Below are 24,828 nucleotides of genomic sequence, written 5' to 3' on the forward strand. Positions count from 1 at the left end.
TAGACAAGTTGAATTTTTAGAGAAAAAAAGTAGTGGGCACATTTTCTTTTCTCACAACTAGCCAACTATCCATAAATATTTCTTTGCGTTCAAAGGCATATTAATATCTGATAATTTTTTTTTATAAAAATGTGTAAAGGTGAAAAAATTTCATATCATACTAGAAATATGTTTATTTCCCCATTTATAGAAAAAAGGTTATCAAATAATGTTATCTCATTAATCCAAACAAAACTCATTAAACTGTAAATATTTAGATCTTCTTTGTAGATATAAATAGATCTGTAAATACACATAGCCTAAGTACAATAAAATAGTTTGTCACTTTGACACAAGGTGTGAAAACAGTAAAGTTGAAAAGTTGTTAATCCTTTTATGACAAGGGTCATCTCATTTATTAAGTAATAATGACTTGAAACACCTATATCTGTCTGGACACAATAACCAAAAGATTTAAAAAGACCAGACAAACTCGGACCATATTGTCCTTATCCCAGCATGCATTGTTCCATGTCAAAGAATTCTGGGATAGCATAAGGGTGATAATTATCCCCAGACAGCTATAAACTTTTGACTTTGACATTACCTTGTCTGGGTTTTAGTTTTTGAAACAAATGAGTAAAAAATCATTCATGTTTGTTGTTTGTAATAAATTGAATAACTATTTGTTCAAATCAGAAACTTTTATATTGTTTAGATATACTGTAAAAAATCATTCATGTTTGTTGTTTGTAATAAATTGAATAACTATTTGTTCAAATCAGAAACTTTTATATTGTTTAGATATACTGTTCCCCAATTTCAAACAGAACAATTAGCTCACATCAAATGGGAACTAAATTACTTCAGCAATACACTATTACACAAAAGAAAAGGGGGAATGCCCCCATATTTGAATGTGGGATAAAGTGGGTTAAAAGTAGGGAATGGGATATGTTACAGCCTTATGTTAGGAGTGAAAGAGTGAGATCTTGGGAAAGAAGATAAGCAAATAGGAAGTTGGAAAAAATTACATTAAAGCAGGATTTTGAAAATCATGTCACCCCTTCAAAGAATTTAGTTCCAATAATATGAGTATAGAGGTTGAATCCTTCTAATATTAGGCGAAATTTCAATAGTGCAGTTAAATTATATCTCATATGGTTTCATTTTGCAAAAAGCCTTCAACCAATGATTGAGGTGGTAGTAAATAAATAAAAATGTTGTTAAACACTATAAATTTTCACACTAAAGGGACATAACTCGTTTATCTTATCACCTATCTGACAGACTTAATTATCATACTATTAACATGCATTTAGTATCTCCATGATTATCTGTTTAAAATAATTAAGTTTATAAATTAAACATTAGTATGGAGAACTTCAAGCCTACTTATCAATGAATTATGAGGAGATGTGAAGTTTTAATGAAAGAGTGACCAATCTGATTTACAGGGGTCAGTCTTTGGTGAGACCATCTGGATAGATCTCTGCTGGGGGTAATGTGTTAAAAAAGCAGAGGTAGGGGTACTAGGTTTACATTGTATATTAAAAACTGCCCAGGGGGTTTGATAAATGATAATTTACTATTGATGAAGGGCCTTGTATGCTGTTAAAGGTGAACAGTTTGAATAAAAAGAAAAGAATTTTACAAATACCAGCCAAAAGTTGTACATGTATAATAAATGGGTTTTCAATGAATAGATAGTTAGCATTGACAGTTTCTGCAAGATTATATAAGGGGATATGAAATCAAATAACAAATTTCATATTGAAGGGCAATCAGTAAATCCCATGAATTAAGTAGAACACAAAAAAATTTGAATTGATAAAAGAAATGTCACATTTCATATAAAATTTTGTTATTTTTATATTCAGTTTCTACTTGCTTTATGTTAAAACTTTTTATCTTTTACAATTTTTCTCGTAGATATATGGAGTTATTACATATATTGAGTGAAACCGGAAAGGAACCAATTTTGACTGAAAGCCATATACTTTTGTTCCGACTTCATTTAACAAAGATCATAGGGATGAGTTTACAACCTGCCTCAATTTTTTTTTTAATTTGAAGCAGCAAGGTCTAAATTGTTACATAAGATAGGTACACTGCTGTAACACACTACTTTGAAGAAAAACAGCCATGAAATTCCTCTAGGGGTTAAAGGTTAATTGAAACATAATCATCTGTTTATTCAGAGACCTAATCTATTATGTCCATAAACTTTTCTCCATGGGTGTTCATTAAAGGGGATCTAATTAAGTTACATATGGTCTTTAGATGGCTCCCTAGGGAGTTGATTAGCCATTGCTGTTTGACTTATAGCTGAGAGGAGAAACTTAAGATTCTGAACAAATTGAAAACATGTCCATTTAGAAAATTACAGCTCAAAGGGTGTAATTTGATTGTCAGTGAAATAAACAATTTCCTCTTACTAACAATGATATGGACATGGAAGGAGATTGACTAATTGGTCAAATTTGCCATGCTTTTTGTCCTGCCTGACCAGGGACTGACCTTCTAAAACAAAAACTAATACAGATAAATTCGATTTATTCTTGTAGAACCTTTGTATTATCACTCTGGTTTTCATGAAACATTTGTGTATTTTAATGTTATGGTAATAACAGGGTTTGAAATGAAAGATTGGATCAAAATATAATTCTCCACTGATTGGTCTGTGTAATTAGGAAAATTGCTTTGAAATTATACTTGATATTGCAGCGAAAAATTAAACATAATGCCAGTGGGAGAACCAAGTTTAAAATTAATATCGTAATAACTTTACAGACACATAATAACATAACTTCTTGTCAAATGCATAAAATATCGTGAGTTCCAAATTGAAGTTTTGTAATATTATTGTACAGGGTTTCTAGTTACTAATTTAAACCAAAAACAAAAATAGATTGTTTAAATTGAAAACACACAAAAGCATATAAATCAGTTTTAAATCTCAACAATTTATCTGTACAAAAGGATGCAAAACTTCTGGTAAAGCCTAAAAGCATTGTAACATTTATTTGCAGATCCACAAGAATCAGATAGAACCACCTAGACTCCCCCTTTTTATATATTTATTGATCTGCAGCTGATAATCATTACCTTTGTCATCCATTGTCAAATGTATGACAATGGTCAACCATGGTCACAAAAGTTGAAAATCCATGGTGACTATACTTGACCATGGTTTATAGCACATCCAACCGTGGTCAGATGTATGACAATGGCCAACCATGGTCACAAAAGTTGAAAATCCATGGTGGCCATAGTTGACCATGGTTTAAAGCACATCCAACCATGGTCAGATGTATGACAATGGCCAACCATTGTAAAAAAAGTTGAAAATCCATGAACATAGTTGACTATGGTTTTAAAGCACATCCAACCAAGGTCAGGTGTATGACAATAGTCAACCATGGTCACAAAATTTGAAAATCCATGGTGGCCATAGTTGACCATGGTTAAAAGCACATCCAACCATGGTCAGATGTATGACAATGGTCAACCATGGTCACAAAAGTTGAAAATCCATGAACATAGTTGACCATGGTTTTAAAGCACATCCAACCATGGTCAGATGTATGACAATGGTCAACCATGGTCACAAAAGTTGAAAATCCATGAACATAGTTGACTATGGTTTTAAAGCACATCCAACCAAGGTCAGATGTATGACAATGGTCAACCATGGTCACAAAATTTGAAAATCCATGGTGACCATAGTTGACTATGGTTTAAAGCACATCCAACCATGGTCAGATGTATGACAATGGTCAACCATGGTCACAAAATTTGAAAATCCATGGTGACCATAGTTTACCATGGTTTAAAGCACAACCAACCATGGTCAGATGTATGACAATGGCCAACCATTATAAAAAAAGTTGAAAATCCATGAACATAGTTGACCATGGTTTTAAAGCACATCCAACCAAGGTCAGATGTATGACAATGGTCAACCATGGTCACAAAATTTGAAAATCCATGGTGGCCATAGTTGACCATGGTTTAAAGCACATCCAACCATGGTCAGATGTATGACAATGGTCAACCATGGTCACAAAATTTGAAAATCCATGGTGACCATAGTTGACCATGGTTTAAAGCACAACCAACCATGGTCAGATGTATGACAATGGCCAACCATGGTTAAAAAAGTTGAAAATCCATGAACATAGTTGACCATGGTTTTAAAGCACATCCAACCAAGGTCAGATGTGTGACAATGGTCAACCATGGTCACAAAATTTGAAAATCCATGGTGACCATAGTTGACCATGGTTTAAAGCACATCCAACCATGGTCAGATGTATGACAATGGTCAACCATGGTCACAAAAGCTGAAAATCAATGGTGACCATAGTTGACCATGGTTTAAAGCACATCCAACCATGGTCAGAAGTATGACAATGGTCAACCATGGTCACAAAGATGGAACATCCATGGTTACTATAATTGACCATGGTGTAAAGTACACCAACCATGGTCAGATGTATGCCAATGGTCAACCATGGTCACAAAATTTGAAAATCCATGGTGACCATAGTTGACCATGGTTTAAAGCACATCCAACCATGGTCAGATGTATGACAATGGGCAACCATGGTCACAAAGATGGAACATCCATGGTGACTATAGTTGACCATGGTTTTAAGTACACCAACCATGGTCAGATGTATTACAATGGTCAACCATGGTCACAAAAGTTGAAAATCTATGGTGACTATAGTTGACCATGGTTTAAAGACATCAAACCATAGTTACAGAGATGGAAAGATTGAAACACCTACAATTTTTCTGGAATTCAAAGATAGTTTTTTATAATATTATATATAAGAAAATTCTACACTCATTCACATGTAAATTACAAATATTTTGTTCTTGAACTTTGTCTAGATAGTTTAAGATGAAACGGGAAAAGTATGATTCAGCTTGAAAAAGTCCTTCAGGCACTGCATTTCTTATATGACAATAAGTATCAGTGCACTTTCTAATGTCTCTGATTGCATCTTTTTGTTCAGAAAAGTTGTTGAAGATATTGAGGGTGTATATAAAAAAATTATTTGGTGCCGCGGGCCAGGTATCATTTGATGTCCTTTCATGTGGTATAAAATTTATGCAATAAACTAATTTCAAACTATTGACATTTAGAGTTTGTCCAGGCAGAACATATGTTTGGGTTATTGATTGATAACATCATTGTTGTAAGAAAACACATTTGATCTAATAGAATTTGTCATCATCAAATAAGTCAAAACTCAACTTTTGTTTTTAACTAAAAATATATCTGATTTATTTGAAGTTGTTTAGAAAACCGTGATCATAATGGACTGATAGAGGGAACATGAATGGGAGATGTTTTTTGTGATATTTTATGTATAAATCAAATTAGTTTATAAAATGTTTATATTCAGACTTTAATGTTAAAATTTTATCTGATTTTTCCTTTATATTGTTTAGTCTAGTAAAGCATTTCAATAAAATTGTGTAATTCTGCGATATCTGTTCATAGGATGAATCATTGTTATTTCAAGTAGAAAAAAAAATGTTTTCAAGAACTTTACATTGATACAAGGAATTATATATTTAAATACACATTACTTGATAGATATAGGAATAAGTATGAGTGCAAATGAGACATTTTAACTCTCCATCCATTGGTCATAATTTTAAAAGTAAACTATTTTATTTCAAAGTTAGGTCTTCAACATGGAGCAGTTGGCTCACAACAAACAGCAAGCTATAAAGGACACCATAAATTACTAGTATAAAACCACTAATCAGGAAAACCTGTCTAATCTATAAAAAAAATGAGAAACAAAAAACACTCATGAACCACATCAACAAACAATAACTACAGAACAACAATTTCCCAACTTAAAACGTATGCAAACAAATGCAGCGGGTTTACAAATTTTAATAGGTACCAACCTTCACCCTTATCTGAAACAATAGTGTAACATCACAACATAGAAAGACACAATGAACATATTTTTGTGTTGCACATTTGTACTTTTGAAATAAACCCAGTTAGTTTGTCTAAAGTAGTAAAGATGCTTGATTTACGAGGCATTGAAAAAAAGTTAAATTGTGAATTATCATTATACATTTACATGATTGGGAGGTCATCTTTAAGACCAACTGGACTGGGGTACAAAGTAAATAAAAACAACCATTATAATTAGCATGCAATTAATGAGGCAATAAGTTTAGGCGAACAAAGGTGTGTTCTTGCTTCTACTCATTTGTACTGCTTAAACTTGTAGAGAAAATTTATTAGATTCATCCTCATTGTTCATGTTACAAAATTTCATGTCTACTGTTTGTGGTACATTATTTTATCATAAGAATCTTACCTAGTCTATTTTATTAACAGTTTCTTTTCTATGTATGATTAATAGACCATGTGATTTACAAATTTCAATATAAAACTTAATTTAAAGTATTTTTGCACTCTAAATTAGTAACAAGAGCAAAAGATGGGCCATTTTCTCTAGTTAACAAAGATATTGCGCTGAATAAATCATATTTACTTCAAAGGAGACAAGAAAATAAATATTTGTCCACGATTGAGTAATGTAATTCTATATGGATATGGCTTAATATTAAACAGTCGTAAAAATGTATTTTTAAGAATATGAAATATTATAGAAAAGTCATAGAGTGACACTATAGTTGTTTTATTGCTGAATTACAGGATATTTTATATATTTAAGTGACTTTATGTAAAAAGCGTTGAGAAACGTAAGTTGACAAAAATTGTTCATTCTGACAGAAGAAAGATAAATTTTGAATAATATCTGTTAAAATTTGTCCACTAAAAGGTTTTATTGAGTTTAATTATAGTAATTAATTTTGTTATTTGGATTTTTTTGTAATAAAAACACAGATGTCATGAGCATAACATTCTTTTAGATTTCAATTTATTTCTTTTATCATAATTTTGATCAATATAAAAAGATTAAAATACATGCAAGATCAGACCATGCAGTTCACTAATTCCTTTGGAAACTTTCACTTCTGACTATTAAAAGTTGCTGAGGAACTTAAGTTTTTGATGAATTTGAAGTAAAATTAACTTGAAACGTTAGTACTCATGTTCCCTATGATATGATCTTTCTTATTTTAATGCCAAATTAGAGATTTTTCACGATCCACTGAACATAGAAAATGATAGTGAGGATGAGGCATCCATGTACTGGGGACACATTTTTGATATTGTATTATTATTTTTTATAATTCACAACTTTTGTGATTTATGTGTAATGTGACAGACTGACAGTAAATGAAAAGGATTGAGGTATAAAACGTTTGTTGTGTTCATCAGTATTGCAAGTAGCCAAATGTAAGAAATTTGGTCCAGATCTGTCCAAATATAAACCTAGTTTAGAGGGGCCTAATGGGGGGTCCTCATCACGGATCACGGAAAACAAAAAATATCAATCACGATTCACAAAAAATTAACATTACCAAATCACGACTTAACTTCCTCAAAATCACAGATCACGATAAAAATTGGCATCTTTCACGGATCACGAAATGAAAACATCCTCGATCACGAAGAACGAAATTAACCCATCAGCCCCCTCAGTTTAGAATCCTGTTCAGTTGGATGTAAACACAGAATTGATTTGTCTGAAGTGCCTTAGCTGACATTCATCAGACTTTAATTTGTCTTTGATCCTATACAAAACTGTCACTCTCAGATGCATTCAAGGATTTTATTGGATTTTAATGCACAACTTTTTTATTGACAAGGGGAAAAAACATCCCAAATTGAATATTTAGCCAAGTTAATCAGGGCGTAGATGGTCTCCTAATATTTTTCACATTATGCAAGACTCTTACAGCAATTTCATGGTCACTGGTTCAAACACTCTGTTGCTTAAAGCTTTGATATTAAAAGCAAGTCGATTCTTTTCTTCTTATTTAAAACCCTGACAAGACTTCCTTTTGACAAGATAGTCATTTGTTAAATCTTGCGGTATTCATTTGCAAAAGATAAATTTCAACAGCATGGATAATAAGCAATAGTTTGATGAAAAAGTCTTACATCAAAGGTTTAAACACTTAATATATTTATATTTATTTTTATTAACATTTAATTTTCAGACTGAACCATGCTTCCGAAAAGTTTTTTCAAATTTTATTTTGGTGGTTGATTTGTCCTATGTAGATGATTGTACATATTTATATTCAGAAAAAGTTAAAATTTATCACTTAATAATTAAATTCCTGTTTTTTTCTTCTTCACTGAATGACATAGGTTATGTCAAACGGAAATCTGAAGGTGGATTTTTACAATGGAAGCGTAGAACTTTAAGACCATAATTATAATTTATGCATAATTATATATTTTATTGCATGGTTTGTGGTTTTTTAACTGCAAGATGTCAGTTGGAATTTTAATGAAAAAAATAAGAAGCTTTATGCAAAGAAGACAGTTTTATATCAACAAGGTTCACTCATGTGTAAGATATGTAATAACATAAGACATCTCTGGTTAAATGAAAAATGGACTTTTTAAAAAATATAGTTCTTCAAAGATGACAATCAGACATTTTATTTGAATATCACATTCATCCATACTTTTACCACAAATATTAAAGACTCAAAGAATCAAATGACAGTCATTTTGGTTAGCTTTTTATGATCTCATGTTATGATTTGATTAAGATAGACAATTAGCATTGTTATATTACATATTTTTGGGAGACCTTACAAATCCAGAACTTAGATTCAGAAAAATATGATAGTGTCTTCAGGTGTCACACACTGCAAACATGTATATTTGTAATCAGATTGATAAGTGTTCTTGCTTTTAATCATGAATCAAAAAAATTGGGAGAAAAGAAATAAACCAAATGAGACAGCAACCCAACAATACACAAAACAACAATGAATTACATACTTTTGATATTGGATATATATAAAAAGGAAGATGTGGTATCATTGCCAATGAGACAACACTTCACAAAGACCAAATGACACAGAAATTAACAACTACAGGGCACTGTACCGCTTATTTGATGCAGTAACAAGCAATGCTTTTAACCTTCAAAGTAACAACATATCACTATGAAGAAAATTGTTGCTTTATTTCATATAAAAGAGGGACGAAAGATACCAAAGGGACAGGCAAACTCATATTAAATCTAAAACAAACTGACAACGCATATATACAGTGGTCTTAATAATCAAAACCATGAAAAAGATGACCATGGTCAGGAATAGTGTGTGAATATTTTTCCTTTTTAATCTATTGGTGTATATAATTCCTAAAGGAAATAAGTATTTAAAAAGAGATCATGGTTTTGATGTTTTTTTTGACAGACAAATCTCATTTCCTCTTTTCAATATATTTATTAGACAGTTTGTATTGTAATACTTTAATTACTGTCTTTAAGATCAAATGAAAGTCTATAATCACTAAACATGTACATATCCTCGGGTCAAGTCTGTGTATGACCCTCAAAATCAACATAATTATTAAATAGTAAGGGTTACAATGTATAGCTTTGTCTTACACCTGAGGTCATTGTAAATATTGTCCTTGCAGAATATGGGTGATTTACTGTCTAATGTTAAAAGCTCTTGTTTAAGTAAAATACAACATGATGTCAGACTAAATATTGGATTATTGATTTACGATTACTTATGTTTATTTTTGTTTTTTTTGTACTTGAAGTCTTTGGGTAAAGAAACTTTGAAAACAAATGTAACTTAAGACTTTTTAACTATTTGAAGCCTTCGATTTAGAACTTCTTTAACAAGGGAAATATTACTTACAAGAAGTATTTAAAGAGAATTTTAGAGTAAAAGTTTGGAAGAACAGTTGCACAAACCATAGGAAAGTTATCACTTTTTTTCATCCCATGTTGGTCTTAATATAAAAAATCTAAGAAAGAATATGAGGGCCAGAAGGAAAATATTTTTTATACTTTTTTGTTAGTTTTGTCATTCAAGCTTGCTGTCTCATTTACATAAAGTCACATCTTTTGTTAAATATTAAAAGACTTGACACATAGGAGTAAATTGGTATAAAAAGTATGGTTAAGGAAAAGATCAAGAATTGCCATCACTGAGAGATAGAAGAAACCGAAACAATCTGCAAAATTTTAGGAAATATCCAGTTTGTCAAAAGAACAGCGATTTAATTTCATATCTCCATCTTGAAAGTTGCTTAAATGTTCTCAAGGGGCTCTTGTGTTACCACAGGCCAAGTCATTCTGAAAGCATCAATGAAAGAGCTCTACTCTTTTGAATTTATATAAATTATTTTAATTTACTTCCTATCAATATCTCATAACAGGTTATAGTTTTTAATGTCTGTGTCATTTTGGTCTTTTGTGGATAGTTGTCTCATTGGCAATCATACCACATCTTCTTTTTTATATATTCATTGTTGTAGTTTAACTTTGCAGAACAAACCTTAAACATTTAGTAGTAAAAATTTGTTATGAATGGAATATGCATGAAATGTTTGCTACTGGACAATAAAGTAAAAGATAATCAATCATCTATTCCATTGAAGTCAATTTTTAAGTAGAAGCACCCATTTACTTTAATTATGATTTGCCTATAAAATAGCTTTGTCTTTTGTTTTTTTCTCAAAGGAAGGTTTCCTTCAACAGTTACACTGCGATTAATATCAAAGTGTTTGAACATTTAATTAATTAGCAAAAACTTAAAAGTTGGAATATCCCTTTGGTATCTTCTTCCGTCTCTTGCACATGTCTACAAAAAAAATAACTTGCATAATTATGTAATAATTGTTCAAATGAAGCTGTTAAAATCTCAAGAGTATTTTATTAATTAAATGTGCCAAAGTTTTTCATAAATAGAAAGATATTTTACACAATTAACTTCTAATCAAAGCTCTGAAGAATTTGAATCTTTTATTTTATCTCTATCCCCACCAATAATATGTTACAAAACGACTGTGATGATAACGTTGGAATGGCTTGACTGACATGATCTGGAGATGGGAAATATTATGGTTTGTCATTATAACAACTTGGTTATACTGAACGTGTATCCCAATCCCTAACATCTGTGCTTTAATTGCTTTTTTATCAAATGTAGGAGAAATATTTTTCACAAATTAATCAACAGTTTCAAAGAAAAGTTATTTTATCTTCTGAAGAAATGTGTATTTGCTTGTGCAACTTGTGAATTTTATAGGTTTCTTTAATTGAAATGAAATGAGTTGTTGATGCGGGTCATTAGGCACTTAATTATTTTATGTGAAAATTAATGATAACAATAATCATAAATCATTTATAACTTGCAATGTTAGCTTACTTTTTTAGTATCATTTTTTAATTTGATTTTTTTTTATCAAAAAGTTTTCATCAGTTGAATGATACTATTAATGGACTGATTTTCAATTTCTGGATAGTAAATGTAGACTGTATCCTATGGTCTTATTAGGAAAATTTGATTGATTGTATAGAGAATCGCTGGATCTCCCCACCCCCCCCCCCCTTTTAGGTCAGTCAGCCGGCCCCTCCTTACAAAAAGTTCTGGATCCCTCACTGGCAGCAGGACAAACCATTCTAAAACACAAGAATTTAGCTACAATGTTAGGTGAGACTGTTTATTTGTTGCTCAATTTGTATACATTTGTTTGTTGTGGTTTTTGAATGTCACCAGGGAACTTCTTCAAAAAAAATTTGTCAGCTAAAATAATATTATTAGAATACTCCATCAGGGTTTGATCCAGCCATTTTTTAAAGGGGGTTCCAAACCCAGGTTAAGGAGGGGGTCCAATCTGCATTGATTGTCCAGAAAAAAGGGGAGGGTGTTCCAACCCCTAGTGCCCAAACAGACAATGTTAGGAATTACACATGCCATTTGAAGGTTTATGCATTTACTCTACATGATTGAAGCTTCATACTTAGGGGAATGAGATGAAACTACTAGAACCCCTGTACCCCCTCCCCTTAATCCATCACTGTTATACTGTTTGAAGAGATTATAACTATAAAAATTTCATGTTAGTACTCAGTTTGCATACTTGTATCTGGATGTTATCTACCAATCTCCTGTTACAGCAGATATCATCTTGATTAAGGTTAATCAAATTAATTAAGAATTTCTGGGTCTATATATTTTTCAATGTTTGAAATTCTAATTTCTATTAGCAAAAATGCAGTTTTGGAAAAAAATAAAAATAAAATACTATAAATAAATTTGAAAGACGGATGTTAGTTCCCTGGGAGCTCATTATTATTTTCTTCCATTAAAGTCTTTCTGATGAAAAAATCATTGTATTCGAGAGCAAGAACATTAGTTTTAATAATTAAGTCATTTTAGGCTATAGATTTGACTCTTGTGAAGTCCAAATGGTTTTCAATTGTAAATTATTCATAAATGAGATATTTGCTAGTTGATATAAATTAGAATGTGTGTGGCTGCAATATTATTTTTATAGAGGTAACAGTAACATATTCTAAGTTTTCAGTAAAATATAATGTATATATATATATAGCTAAGACATTTATTTCTTCACTTTGATAATGAATTATAATAGGGAAATTAGTATTTTATATTTTTTCTGACTTTCGTTTTTGAATCCAATAATATATGTGATTTTTTTTTAACAATTCTGATATCTTTAAGAAAATGCAAAAAAAAATACATATATCAATTTCTGCATAAAACCATCAGTAAATGAAAACAAATTGATTTTCATTATGAAAATTTATAGTCATTTGGGAAAAGTCTAGTGTGCTATTTATTTTTATTTTCATATTTTAAATCAATATTTCAATGGTTGATCTACATAAGGTGAGTAAGCATATACACTTTTATTGAAATGAATGTCTCTTTGTAGAAATAGAAATAAGATACTAAAATGTTCATTTTCCTTCAAAAACCATTTAAAATTAACAAACAGCTTTTTAATAAACCCTTTTCACAAAAGTCATTGAAAAGGTATTCAATTGTTCAGTATAAATCAGTTTAAATCCCCGATTGGTGCCCCGCTGAGAGTTGTCGATCATGTGACCTCGCGGTCTATTCAGTTGTTGATTTCACTCAAAACACAATTGATCACTGAACAGGCATGGAACGTGTATAAATTTTTACAGTTTTCTCAGATATGGATTTTTATATCAGAAAAATAACAAGATGAATAGTTTACTATTAGGATGAAATAATTAACAAATGTGTGTATTGAATGAAGTGTAATAATGAAGACTTGGAGATTTCTCCGCAATATATTTTGGGGGATGTTATTTTACTTGCAGTATTTCATTTTTCTCATACCTTTCACTAGTTTTTGTATGCCAGCAGTTTCAGTAACAAGTACAGGCAAAAAATTGCCACCACTGTATTGGAATAATTCAAATCCACTGTAAGTATTTGTAATTTTGTTTATTTTTTATTATTTATTTTTACCTGCTCAAGTAACACCTGGAAACCTTTAAACGAGCTTTGTAGATCGTTTATTACAGTTTGTTGAGATATTCATCTCTTTAAGATCCGTGAAATGTGATGAATTTAAAATTGTGTGTGGTTGAAAAAGCTGACTTCTCATAGACAAATATTTTACCTGTTCAAATTAATTTTTAGGATTTTAGACACTTTGATGTAAAAGATCAAACGGATTTCATGACAAAAAGCTCATCAACGGATTTAAGTTTAATATTACTGGAAAATCTGTTACAAATTTCTTTAATTTAATTTAAAAAACCTAACATATTTTTTTACTATGTAGATCTACAGGGAAATTAAATGATTTGTTAGATTTTACTTATCTAATTAAATCTATATTGTTAAACCAATTATCTAAGCTTGTTATGATATGATATTAATAATTATAGCTTAAATTTAAGCAATACTAATTTGTTATTGCCTAAAGGTGTGAATAACAATTTTTCAAGAATTTCACACAACTGTCTCTTTTGTTAAAATTACTTCAACACTCTGAAAGTGACATTTTGTTTGTTTAATAAAAAGAAAGAAAAGTGACACACACCTAAAAAATGAAAAAGAATCTTTAAAATAAAGTATTTTGTAAAATATGTCAAAAAATTGTAAAGATACTGTATATTTCAAATAAAAAGATTAAATATTTTGTCATTGGAATGAATTATCAACAGTGAACATTGAGTTAAATTTCTAATTTTATAATAAGATTTTCATTATAAATGAGTTTTACAATTGAAATCAAAAAGTATTTGAAATTTTGTGCCTAATCAAATTTTACACTGCATAATAGATGTGATTTGGAAAAGAGTTGACTAACAGTTCATTATTCACTAAAGATACTGTACAAAAAATTATAGATGATGTAATTTGAAATTGATTTAAAATCGCTGTAAATTACAATTCAGAAACCTTAAATGAAATTTATAATAATTGTTTTTTGAATAATTGAAAATTTAACAGAAATTTGCCTGTTAATAACTCATTTAAAAAGTTAGTAAAGTATAAATTGAACTTAAAAGATCGTCAGTGAGTGATTTTTATTTTTATAACGGAAGTTATTCTTATAAATCTTTAATATTGATCATGATGGGGAGAAAACACTAAAAAAAATTGAAATTGTTTGAAGTGTTATTGTGATTAATGTAAAATACTGTGGAGATGAGTCTAAACCTTGACAAAATTACATGTGGGAATAGTTTCTGTATGCTACACGATCATATGTTATTTTTTGGCGTACATTGGTTTTTCCCCATTTCCTTCATAACAGGAATTCAGTGTCACTGAAATATATTGTATTGAAGCAGTTGTCAGCGATCAAAGACAATGTATAACATGATTGGCGAAAACTTGTCTTTTTTGTGATTGATTGTTTGTTTCTAGCTCCCAGCAATATGTAAAGATTGATAATAAAAATTACAAATTAAGTTGTAATTTATACAAATACAGTTGTTTTATATGACAGCTTTCTCAAAATATATAAAAACAAATATTAATTTCAGATGGGAAAAAAATTAATGTTTCAAAGGTTGGGTATTCATGCATACTGTATAACAAGAAACTTTTAATTTATACTCTAGATGTCTTTTGGTGTTTTTTTATTTTTTGGTCTATTTTCTCTGTCTAAATTGACATATATACAATTATAATCTCCAATTCTCATAATCTGTGAGGTACATTTTTCTTTTCCTTTAATTTATATGTTTTTTCCTCATTATTTATTGACACTGACTTTTATAATCCTTGCAAATCGGCTTGTTTATGTCTTTATATTCTATTCATTTAACTCTCTAATTTGCATATTTTAGAGTACTTTTTAAAGTGACTTTTTCTTCTTGTAATCCCCTATTCATCTTAATAGTACGTGTCTGTATTTTATTTTGGGTAGAGATTAAATTAGAGGTTGGTTGTTCAAAGAGAATTCCTAAGGCTGTGCTTAAAACACTTTTGTTATTCAAGTTTGTATTTTGGATGGCATTCTTTAGGATAATCTGTCAATTATTCAAAAATACCAAAGTTAGAGTGTATTATGTGTAAGAAAATCGGATATCGGACATTCTACTGTTTATAAACATAAAATTGTGAATTTGAGAAATATTTGTTGGTTCATATTACTACATTGTATGTCACAAATAATTTAACTTGAATAATTCAACCTAATCTCCATCACAGCAGAATGAAACGGGGAATGCCAATATAACTCCAGGATATTCAGGTTACACTGTAACAGGGTATATTTATATTCATTGTTGTCCAACACCAGGTTAAGGATATAAGTGGGAAAGACGATTTTAATTGACTCGCTTTGAACTCCCCTCTTGACTGAATAAGCATACAATGTATATACATGTAGGCATAAGAACAATGTATAGGGGGTTCGAAAGGGAAGTCTTGCCGTTATCAGCACGATAAAAATCACATTTATAAATATGAGAAACCTTGGTTAATAGGTTTGTTAAATATTTGGATAAGTCAAAACTCATTTACTTGGATTTTGAGAAGGTTTTCTATCAAAACAAACAAGGTCCCTGGTGTTACTGTTTAAAAACCTGAAGTTTCTAGTTACACTTGAATTTACAATGAAAAAGTCATTAAATTCTTCAATGTAGAATTTGACAAAGAGAAAATTTTATCTGCCCTAAACATAATTATAGTTTCAAGTTATCTGTCTGGCAACTGTAAAACTACTTTTAATTGTAAAGCGAAGATATTATGTTGCAACAAAGGTAACTCCAGAACAACCTTATTGTGAAGTGGAGATTTGATTATTATATAATTGTCCTAGAAGCCCAATTGCCAAATCCATCAAAAAGTTGGTATTTTGTATAACATAAGAACAGGGCATAAAAAATAGACTGACATGTGCATGACAAAGTAACATAAAAATTAATTTACTTCAAATTCTGTAGTATTAGTCTCCCCCAAAAAAGTTTGTTCTCAGTTTCACACTAGATAAAGGAAAGTGGTTAGATAATGCTATGCACTGTGCATCTATTTTAGAGAATAAAAACTGAGAGAACTCCCAGAAATTGTTATAAACATGGTATAAATGCTTACTTTAAACTGATGTAAATTGGCATAGGAAGGCTCAGAAAGCAAAAAGTTAGAGGTAGATTTGTTTTTGTTTACAGCTCCCTGTCAAATTAATTTGATTTACATAGAAATGTAGGGAATTCTCAGACAAATGCAATGAAGCAGTTAATGAGCAATTTTAAGATGTAGTAAAAAACCAACATGGCATGCAGTGCACAGTGGATTTACTACAAGGTAATGAGAAGACATGCAGCAAGAGAATTTATATGCTCCATTATCATCTTGTTCTATCATAGGAGGAAAAAATATATCATTTACTGTCTAACTGCTGATGATAGTTACATATGCTTTCTTTCTCTTCATTGAAAAAGTCTATAAATTAAGCATAATATCAGACCTAGGATCTAGTTGCTCAAATGATTTGATATTTTTGAAATGGAAGTAGATGAATTATAATTGATTCAATATTTAAAATCTGTGGTTTAACTGTCAATTTTGGCAGGATTAAAAAGGGTGAAATCATCCTAGCTTAACACTGACTTACTCACTCTTTTTCAACACTACTAAGCTCAGAGTTACTTCCCCTCATTAAAACAGAATTAAGAGATTTCAGTAAATCTGATGTCACATAGTGATTTAACTGATTAAAATAGAGAATATACTAATTTTCTCACCAAGAAATGTCGCCTTATTACATCTGTAATCAGGCATTTATTGTAAAGACCAAGCTTCATGGAGTTAAGACAGTAATAATGAATGGTTTTGGGAAAATTCTTACTTTAAATGATGTTAATAGGTTCAAACTGTTAGTTAGTTGAGATTTGAACAAATTTTAGTTGCGTCATTAGCTTTCGAAATTAGTCTTAATGTGGATGACTTATGTTTCATGTACTTACATGAGTTTAGACATACATTTTTGTTGTCGTTTGCTTTATTGGCAATATTTCAGGGATTTTATTGTGACAGCTTTCAAGAGTATCATGACAACATAGTCTGTAAAGCATTTGCTTTGTCTACCATTAATATAACATAAATTTACCCTAAAGTCAAACAAGTATAATACAACTGAATACAGGTTAAACTGTGACATTTCAAAAAAAAGTTACCATGGTCACAGATGCTAGAATACACACATTGTAAGGAAATAGATGTCGAAAAGCTTTTTGTTCGAAATAGATGTAAATTTGTGAAATTTATTCTTGGTCACAGCTTAGTGAAACTTAATTTGGCTAATACATATAACTCACACCTTTTTGTTGACAAAATTGTTGAACGCTAACAATGATAAAGTTTGTTTTTAACATTAAGCAATCTGTTTGAAGTAAAATCCTATCGATGGTTGGTTAGAAAATGTCGAATTGTCAACATTGTAGCAGAATAAACTATAGGATGAATATAATTTGTGTAGGTAAACATAATTTTAGCAGAATAAAGTCCGATATCAAACAATCTTTACAAATTTCTTTGTTGAGAAAACTAGAGGATTTTGAGTTGAGCTAATAAAAGCTTGTATAAAACATTTACATGTTTGTCTATAATTTGTTTCAACATTATCATTATAACAACCAATTTACATTGCACTTAAAATCGGTATTGATATTAATTCTTAAGGCGTTTGTTTTACAAACCAAACAATCAAAGTAAAATTTGTGTGCTTCAGATAGTGTTGCAGATTTTGTAAACACTTTTTAACCTTCTGCACTTGGTTGGAAACATGAAATTATACCGTATAGCGGGTTATTTTCGCGGGGTGTAAATTTTCGCTTATTTTCGCAGATAGAACAAAATCGCCAAAATAAATTCCGCCAATTTAAATATGTGCATGCAAAGGTAATGTTAAAAATGTTGAATCCGCCAAAATAATAACCGCCAAAATTTTTCGTATACCTTATTCAATGAAAACCGCGAAATTTTACACCCGCGAAAATAACCCGCTATACGGTAGTTTGTGAAATGTTTGTCTTTATTTTTTGTCGCATAGTATTTGTTTCTTGTGTAAGTGTTGATACAATTTGACTTAAAAACACTAACAGTTTCTATGGTTGAAAGGTGTTTACAAATTGAACCTTAAATTATGCATTTAGTATGTGAACTTGAATGCATTTAAATGCACTTCGTGTTCAATAATGATCCTGTTATAATTATTTCCAAAATCATTTAAATTAAAAATTTAGACATTATGTGAAAATAATCTGTGATGCAATTGTGTTGAAATAGAACAGTGTGAAAAATTGATATTTATAGAATAGAGAAAAAAAACAATATTTTATTAATCAATGGCTAATGTTCTATAATAAAGAAAATAAATATCTATTACGAGTTCAAAGGAATTCTTTCAAAAAACCCATAATAGTAGTTAAAAACAGTTAGTTCAATTAAAGGTTCTTATCGGATGTAAAAAAGGACATAAATTTAAGCAAATAGAGAAAAAACGCTTTTCTATTGTGTAATTTGTCTCCCAAAAGAGACATAAAGCTGACAGTTAGTAATTTTGTAAGATGATAGGTTAAACAATATACATGTAGTGCTCACAGTATTGTCCATGAGAGACTACATTAGTAGCAGTTTAATATATCAATCGAGGCCGAAGGCTGAGGGTCAAACTGAAAATATAATTTGTTGGTAGAGTGAGACAAAATCTGAAAAGATTCCTTTCTAATATTGTTTCTTATGTTTTGGAAAAGAATTTGTTATCTCTTCCAACAAAAATTGATATAAAAACTATGTAACATGTTTGCACATTTTAATATAATGTAATGGGGATTTTTTGGGGCACATGAAAGAGACAAGTCCCAATCTAGGTTAAAGAAAAACATTTTTATATCGTCACAACATAGACTATCCATTAGTCTTTTACCTTACATTTTCATTTGTTTGACACATACTTTAATCACTATGCATTACAAGTTGCATGTAATAATAACGGTAATTTATATTATTGTATACCACCTCCAGGCAAACAGTTGTGTGGACAAATGAATCTTCATGATTGTAAACTGTCTCAGGGGACATTACAATTTTATCTACTTATTACACTTGTTCCAATAATTGATGGCCATTTCTCAAAATACAATTAATGAAACTGTATGTACTGAGTGCTGCCACCAAAAGGTGTTTCTGGTTGTAATGTAAATTTATTGCCTTTTCAAAAATAAATTGTTGCATAAGGTATGTTAGAAAGAATCCTGTTTCATTGTCCTTTATAACTTGTTATATTTTCTAATTAATGGTTAATCGATAAAATATCTCATTTTAGCTGATGAAAATTCTTTAGAAGAACAATGTAAGCACTCTCATGTGCAATGTTCATCTATTCTTAAGTTTGTTTCAAAACAACCTTGTAAATTATTCCTCCCTAAAAATACGAACAAAAGGAGATGTTCGAAATGTGTAAATGATAACAAATAGTGCATTTTGGTTTACCTCACAGAAGCTTAAATCAGTTAAGTGTGAGAGGCATCATGTTTGGAAAATAGATCAGGATAAATTCACCTGCCTATTATCAACTCAAAGTCATAAAAGATGATCAAAATGTAAACTTGAGTTATATCTTTACATCTTTTCTCACTTTTGGTCTTTAAAGTTTTGACATTCATTACCAAAATCAAACGCACCTTTTTGAATATAGTGCAAAAAATATGTTTTGTAAGTTTAAATGCATAAAAGATATCTCAAATCAAAGAAAAATAACTATAAAATAGATTTCATTGATGTGAAAGAAACCCATTTCCCAAAATAAACATTAAATATTTACAAAAAGGTGTACCAAGTGTGCAAAAGATAAGTAATCTATTTCATTTGAAATTTAAACAGTTTTTTGACAGTAATGAGTTGCGTGATGCATCATGGAGTGAATACCGAACACAATAGATACCATTGTACCCTGTCAGATCAGCTGTAATGGTCTACATCTCATACTTTCTCTCCTTACTCAAGTCTCAGTCAAAATAACATATTTTAAAACGTCCTGACTAAAATGAATCGATGTTGGTTTTGTACAAAGAAATGAATGATCGGACTTGATTTTCATCTCACCAAATCACTTGCATGACAAATTTCTTCATTTTCAATACCTGTTGATCCAGTGTTTAATTCAGTGGAGTTAAATTGTGTCATTAGGGCTGTCAATATTTCTTGGCTTTAGAAAGTTGTCACGATATGTTTGGAAATTCCTAAGACCACCTACAATAATATTAAGACGTTTTTAATAAAGAACAAGTTGTAATGTATTATCAGTATATCTCCTGTAAAGGTAGACGTTTTTAGAGTTTTGCTAGGTTTAGTTGAACTGGTGCATTTAATTAATGGTATTCAGTAAATTGTTGATTAAATAAGAAATTTAAAAAAAGATCTAACACTCTATATTGTATTATGCTATCATGGCAGGGGCGGATCCAGCCATTTAAAAAAGGGGGGGATTCCCAACCCAGGATAAAGGTGTGGTTCCAGCTATATGTCCCCATTCAAATGCATTGATCGACCCAAAAAAAAGGGGGTTTCCAAAATATTTTTTCCTTAAAGTTCCTTATTGATCTTGTAAAGGTTATTTAATGTACATATAGACTTCTTTTCAAGTTGGAAATTGATGTATTTAATTTTAAATTAGCATTTAAATTTTTTCATTTTAAAATTTGATGAACATCCTAGTCTTGGAAGTTATGGACAATATTTACTGTAATACGAATTAGCATTGATTTGATTGTTGCAATGAAAGGAAAAAAATGAGCATCAAGAGGATGTCTCATTCCTTAGCCCTTACCGCAAATTTTAATTTTGTAATGGACATGTCTTACAGGGTGACAAATGACTGTTTTATTGGCTTTATTCGGGTCGGTCATTACTTTGGTTTTGTGACTTGAGGTTTTGAGGCTACACAAATGTGTATTGCCTTAAGATTTCAAGACCTGCATGTGCCATATGGCTAATGGGACACTATAGATTAGCGAACCCTATTTCTCCACATGCATGATTTATGATTTAAGCCACTTCACCTTAATGTACCCCATTAATTAATGACATTAAACTCTTTATTAAAGAAGATAGTGATCAACTTTGATTAATTTAAGTCTTTAGGTTAATTAATGCTTCTTTGTCAAAAAGAACCATGATCTTGAGAAAGCTTTTAAAGAAGTGTTAATGTCCACAGAAGCCCTGTGTCAACATAAAAACTAGAAGAGGCTTTTGAGAACATTTAATGTCACCGAGGTTCATTAAAAGTAAAAAAGTCTAAACAGCATGTGACGATCGGGAATCATATTCATGAAGTTTATGTGGAAGTTATGGCTATATTGCATGTGTGTGTGTATCAGGCTGAAAGCTTCTTTTAATGTTATGTTTTCGTTGGAATTGTGATTTTTTTTTCTCAATGGCACATTTGCATTTTAAATGTATTAATGCTCTGAATTTACATAATATGAGGAATTGAGAAAGTTCCTATAGTGATGGCATTTAGAAAGTGGAAGGTCAACAAAGGTCAGACAAAGATATAAAACTCTTCTCATGGTGTGAATTTAAGTATAATCATGGTTTAATGTTTCTATATTCCTTTTTTATGTGTTGACAGCTCCTGTATATATAACAGTATCAGTATAAACCACATCTGCTGATGGGTGGTACAAATGTCTGTCTAATCATGCACTTAATATGTACAAAAGTCACTGGTGAAATGTCACAATGTTAATAAGTGTGATGAAAGTATCATGAAACATCATCGCTACTGTACAACTTACCGTTAGTTACTGTATTATCATGCATGATATTGGCATAGGGGAATTTAACTCTCATTTCTACACTCTTAAATCTTTTATTGGTAGTATGTAAATTAGCTTTATATTCTTGAATTTATGTGTACTTTTAAAACATGTTTCACTTTGAATAGGATCTCTTCAATATATATGTGTATAGCAGGGCAAATCTAGGGCTCATGGAAAAGGGAGGGTCCTCAGGTCTTGAATAACTGTAATGGTAAAAATAGTGCCAAACACTGTGAGGCAACATTTTTTAAACAATTTTTACGGTTACCCTCACCCACAAGAATCTGCTGCAGGCTGACTATTGAAATTGAGACGGATTTTACTGGTAAAAGAATAAACCTGTATTATGGGAATTTCTTGACCCTTGATTAAAACAGCTTACACTAAAAATTATCCTATTCTTCATTAAGATATAACTAATGTATTTAAGTAATATGTCTAACAAAAAACATCTCCTCTTCATTTGCTTGAGTAAATATTTGATTATGATTAGTAATTAAGGACAAATGTTTAATGTGAGGAAGGCTTAGGTGTTTATATGTCTGGTGGAGAAAATAAATATTAAGAATATCCATTTGGAGATACAGAAGCTATTAAATGAATTTCTGGGATATTTTCTATTGCTCCCATGTGAGCTGTTAGTTCCATGGAATATGATATAGAATATCAGTATTTTATGGCATTATAGAATATCTACAATAGTCAAGAATGTGCAAATATGTATTTGGTCATTAAACTCCAATAAACAGACAATTTACTGCAACATATTTTTACATTCTCAGGTTTATTGACACATAAAGGAATTACAGTTACAACTGCATGTAGCATAATTACACACAAGATTTTCATTCTATAAATATTTCAAAATTAAAATGTGATTTGAATAAATTTCCCATAATTTAGACCTAAAAGTGTCATTGTTTGATGAATGATTACATGAAATTAACATGTCTCTATCCTTCTGAGGTTGAAAATATTTAATATAAAGGAAATTAATATAGGGTGATTAATTTGATACCACTTTTGTCATTTAAGTGAGTCAAAACATGTGTAACCCAGTAATTTAATAAACTTTGCAAAAATTTAACAAACAACCAAAATTCCAACACACTCATGCTGTAGAATAGTTGATATTGGGTCCAACTGTATGCAAATTTATATCTGGAGTACTCCAAACTCAATACACATTTGTCTACATAGTTTTTATACAATAACCAGAACTGCAATGAGAATAATTCATTGATAAAATCAGGGTGTAAAAAGGGACAAGAAGTCTATTACAATAAGGGAAAAGTGAAGCACTTGTAAATTTCATTTGCAATTTTGAGTCAATACACTTTTTGATGGTATAGTTGCATATATGTATGAGGTTTCTATTTTTTGTAATCAAATATGATTGCGAGTTAATTTTTTATTAGCTTTATCATATTAAATATGATTTATTCAGAGATAAAGGGGAACCTAAAATATCTTTTAACCTAACACTGCATGTGCATCCGTGTGAAAACCTATTTACTTATTCTTTTGGAGTTGTAGTGTTGTACATGTTGTATGTTCAGTAAAACACAACTGAAGTAAAGACCTTTATGACAAATCACCGAACACAGACAGTTTGTCTGTATTTAACATCTACTTGAAACCTCTTCATTTCTTTGATATTTTCTGACAGTTTTTGAACTTTAAATAAATTAAAGCCTTTTAAAACTTAAATGATATCAAATGTTGCTCTTATTGGACTTGAAGGTTTAATTAATTCTTTTTCATTGACTAAGATGATTGGTTAGTATGATCTTGATCTATTAGTTTACATGGCAGATGTCTCAGCCCGTGTTTATTTTGGTAAAATGGGGACCAAAGAATATCACTTAGTGGTACGAATTATCTCGGCTGAGACAAAACTTGAAAAAATAAATGATAGATTTTTATACATTGATATTTTGACAATCTTGTGGCTTTAGGATGTATTTTTAACCTAAATATGAGGTCAAAAACCTGTCCATTTTTAATAGCCTTTTAAGTAGGTTAGAGTCCAAAAAAGCAAAGCCTTTCTAAATGTTCATTTGTGATAGGTCAATTTGATGGTAAACTCCATTATTTAAACAAACGTGAAAAGAGAGGAAACACATAAGGTTGGCTAAACTACAATTTCTGTCAGAAATTACCAGTATCGCAACCAGGGACAGCGCATAAGAAACCACTTATCAAATTATGTCCGTATCTCTACATATCTGTACAAATTGACACTTGTGTGAAAATTATTTTGGGACAATTTTCATGCAACATACAAGTAAATATGTTGAATTCCAAATACGAAAATAAACATTGTTTGGAATGTTCAAACAGAAATTTAAATGATGTAATAGCTACCATTTATTTGAAGTATTTTAGTCATTACATAACTAAATATTGTTATCAATTACAAATTTGACAGAAATTACAACTTTTCTATCCATAAAAGCAGATTGAATGAGACTGAAAGTTAACATATTGGAACTAATTTACAAACAATTGCACAACATTTATTACTCTTTTTAAATGTAATATTTTTAGCAATTTTACACATGATCGGAAAATAATCAAATTGATGTTTGTAGTTCAAATACGTTTGTTCCTTTTGCTCCGT

General features: G+C 30.3%; 1 protein-coding gene across 4 annotated transcripts in view; it reads left to right on the forward strand.

Annotated features, from left to right (window-relative positions):
• Window positions 1–24,828, forward strand: part of LOC134685268 (ephrin-A4-like) — a 128,147-nt gene that overhangs the window by 69,847 nt on the left and 33,472 nt on the right. The window contains exon 1 of one of the 4 annotated variants that reach the window (XM_063544860.1): window positions 13,003–13,345. The exons of 2 other annotated variants lie outside the window; for them this stretch is intronic. In XM_063544860.1, the coding sequence (XP_063400930.1) occupies window positions 13,182–13,345 (164 nt within the window). In that variant the 5' untranslated portion in view covers window positions 13,003–13,181. Of the gene's footprint in view, window positions 1–13,002; window positions 13,346–24,828 lie in introns of those variants that run through there. One more of the 4 variants, XM_063544861.1, reaches the window with a different exon arrangement.

Source organism: Mytilus trossulus, chromosome 9 (genome assembly GCF_036588685.1).
Source record: "Mytilus trossulus isolate FHL-02 chromosome 9, PNRI_Mtr1.1.1.hap1, whole genome shotgun sequence".
Classification (NCBI taxonomy): domain Eukaryota; kingdom Metazoa; phylum Mollusca; class Bivalvia; order Mytilida; family Mytilidae; genus Mytilus; species Mytilus trossulus.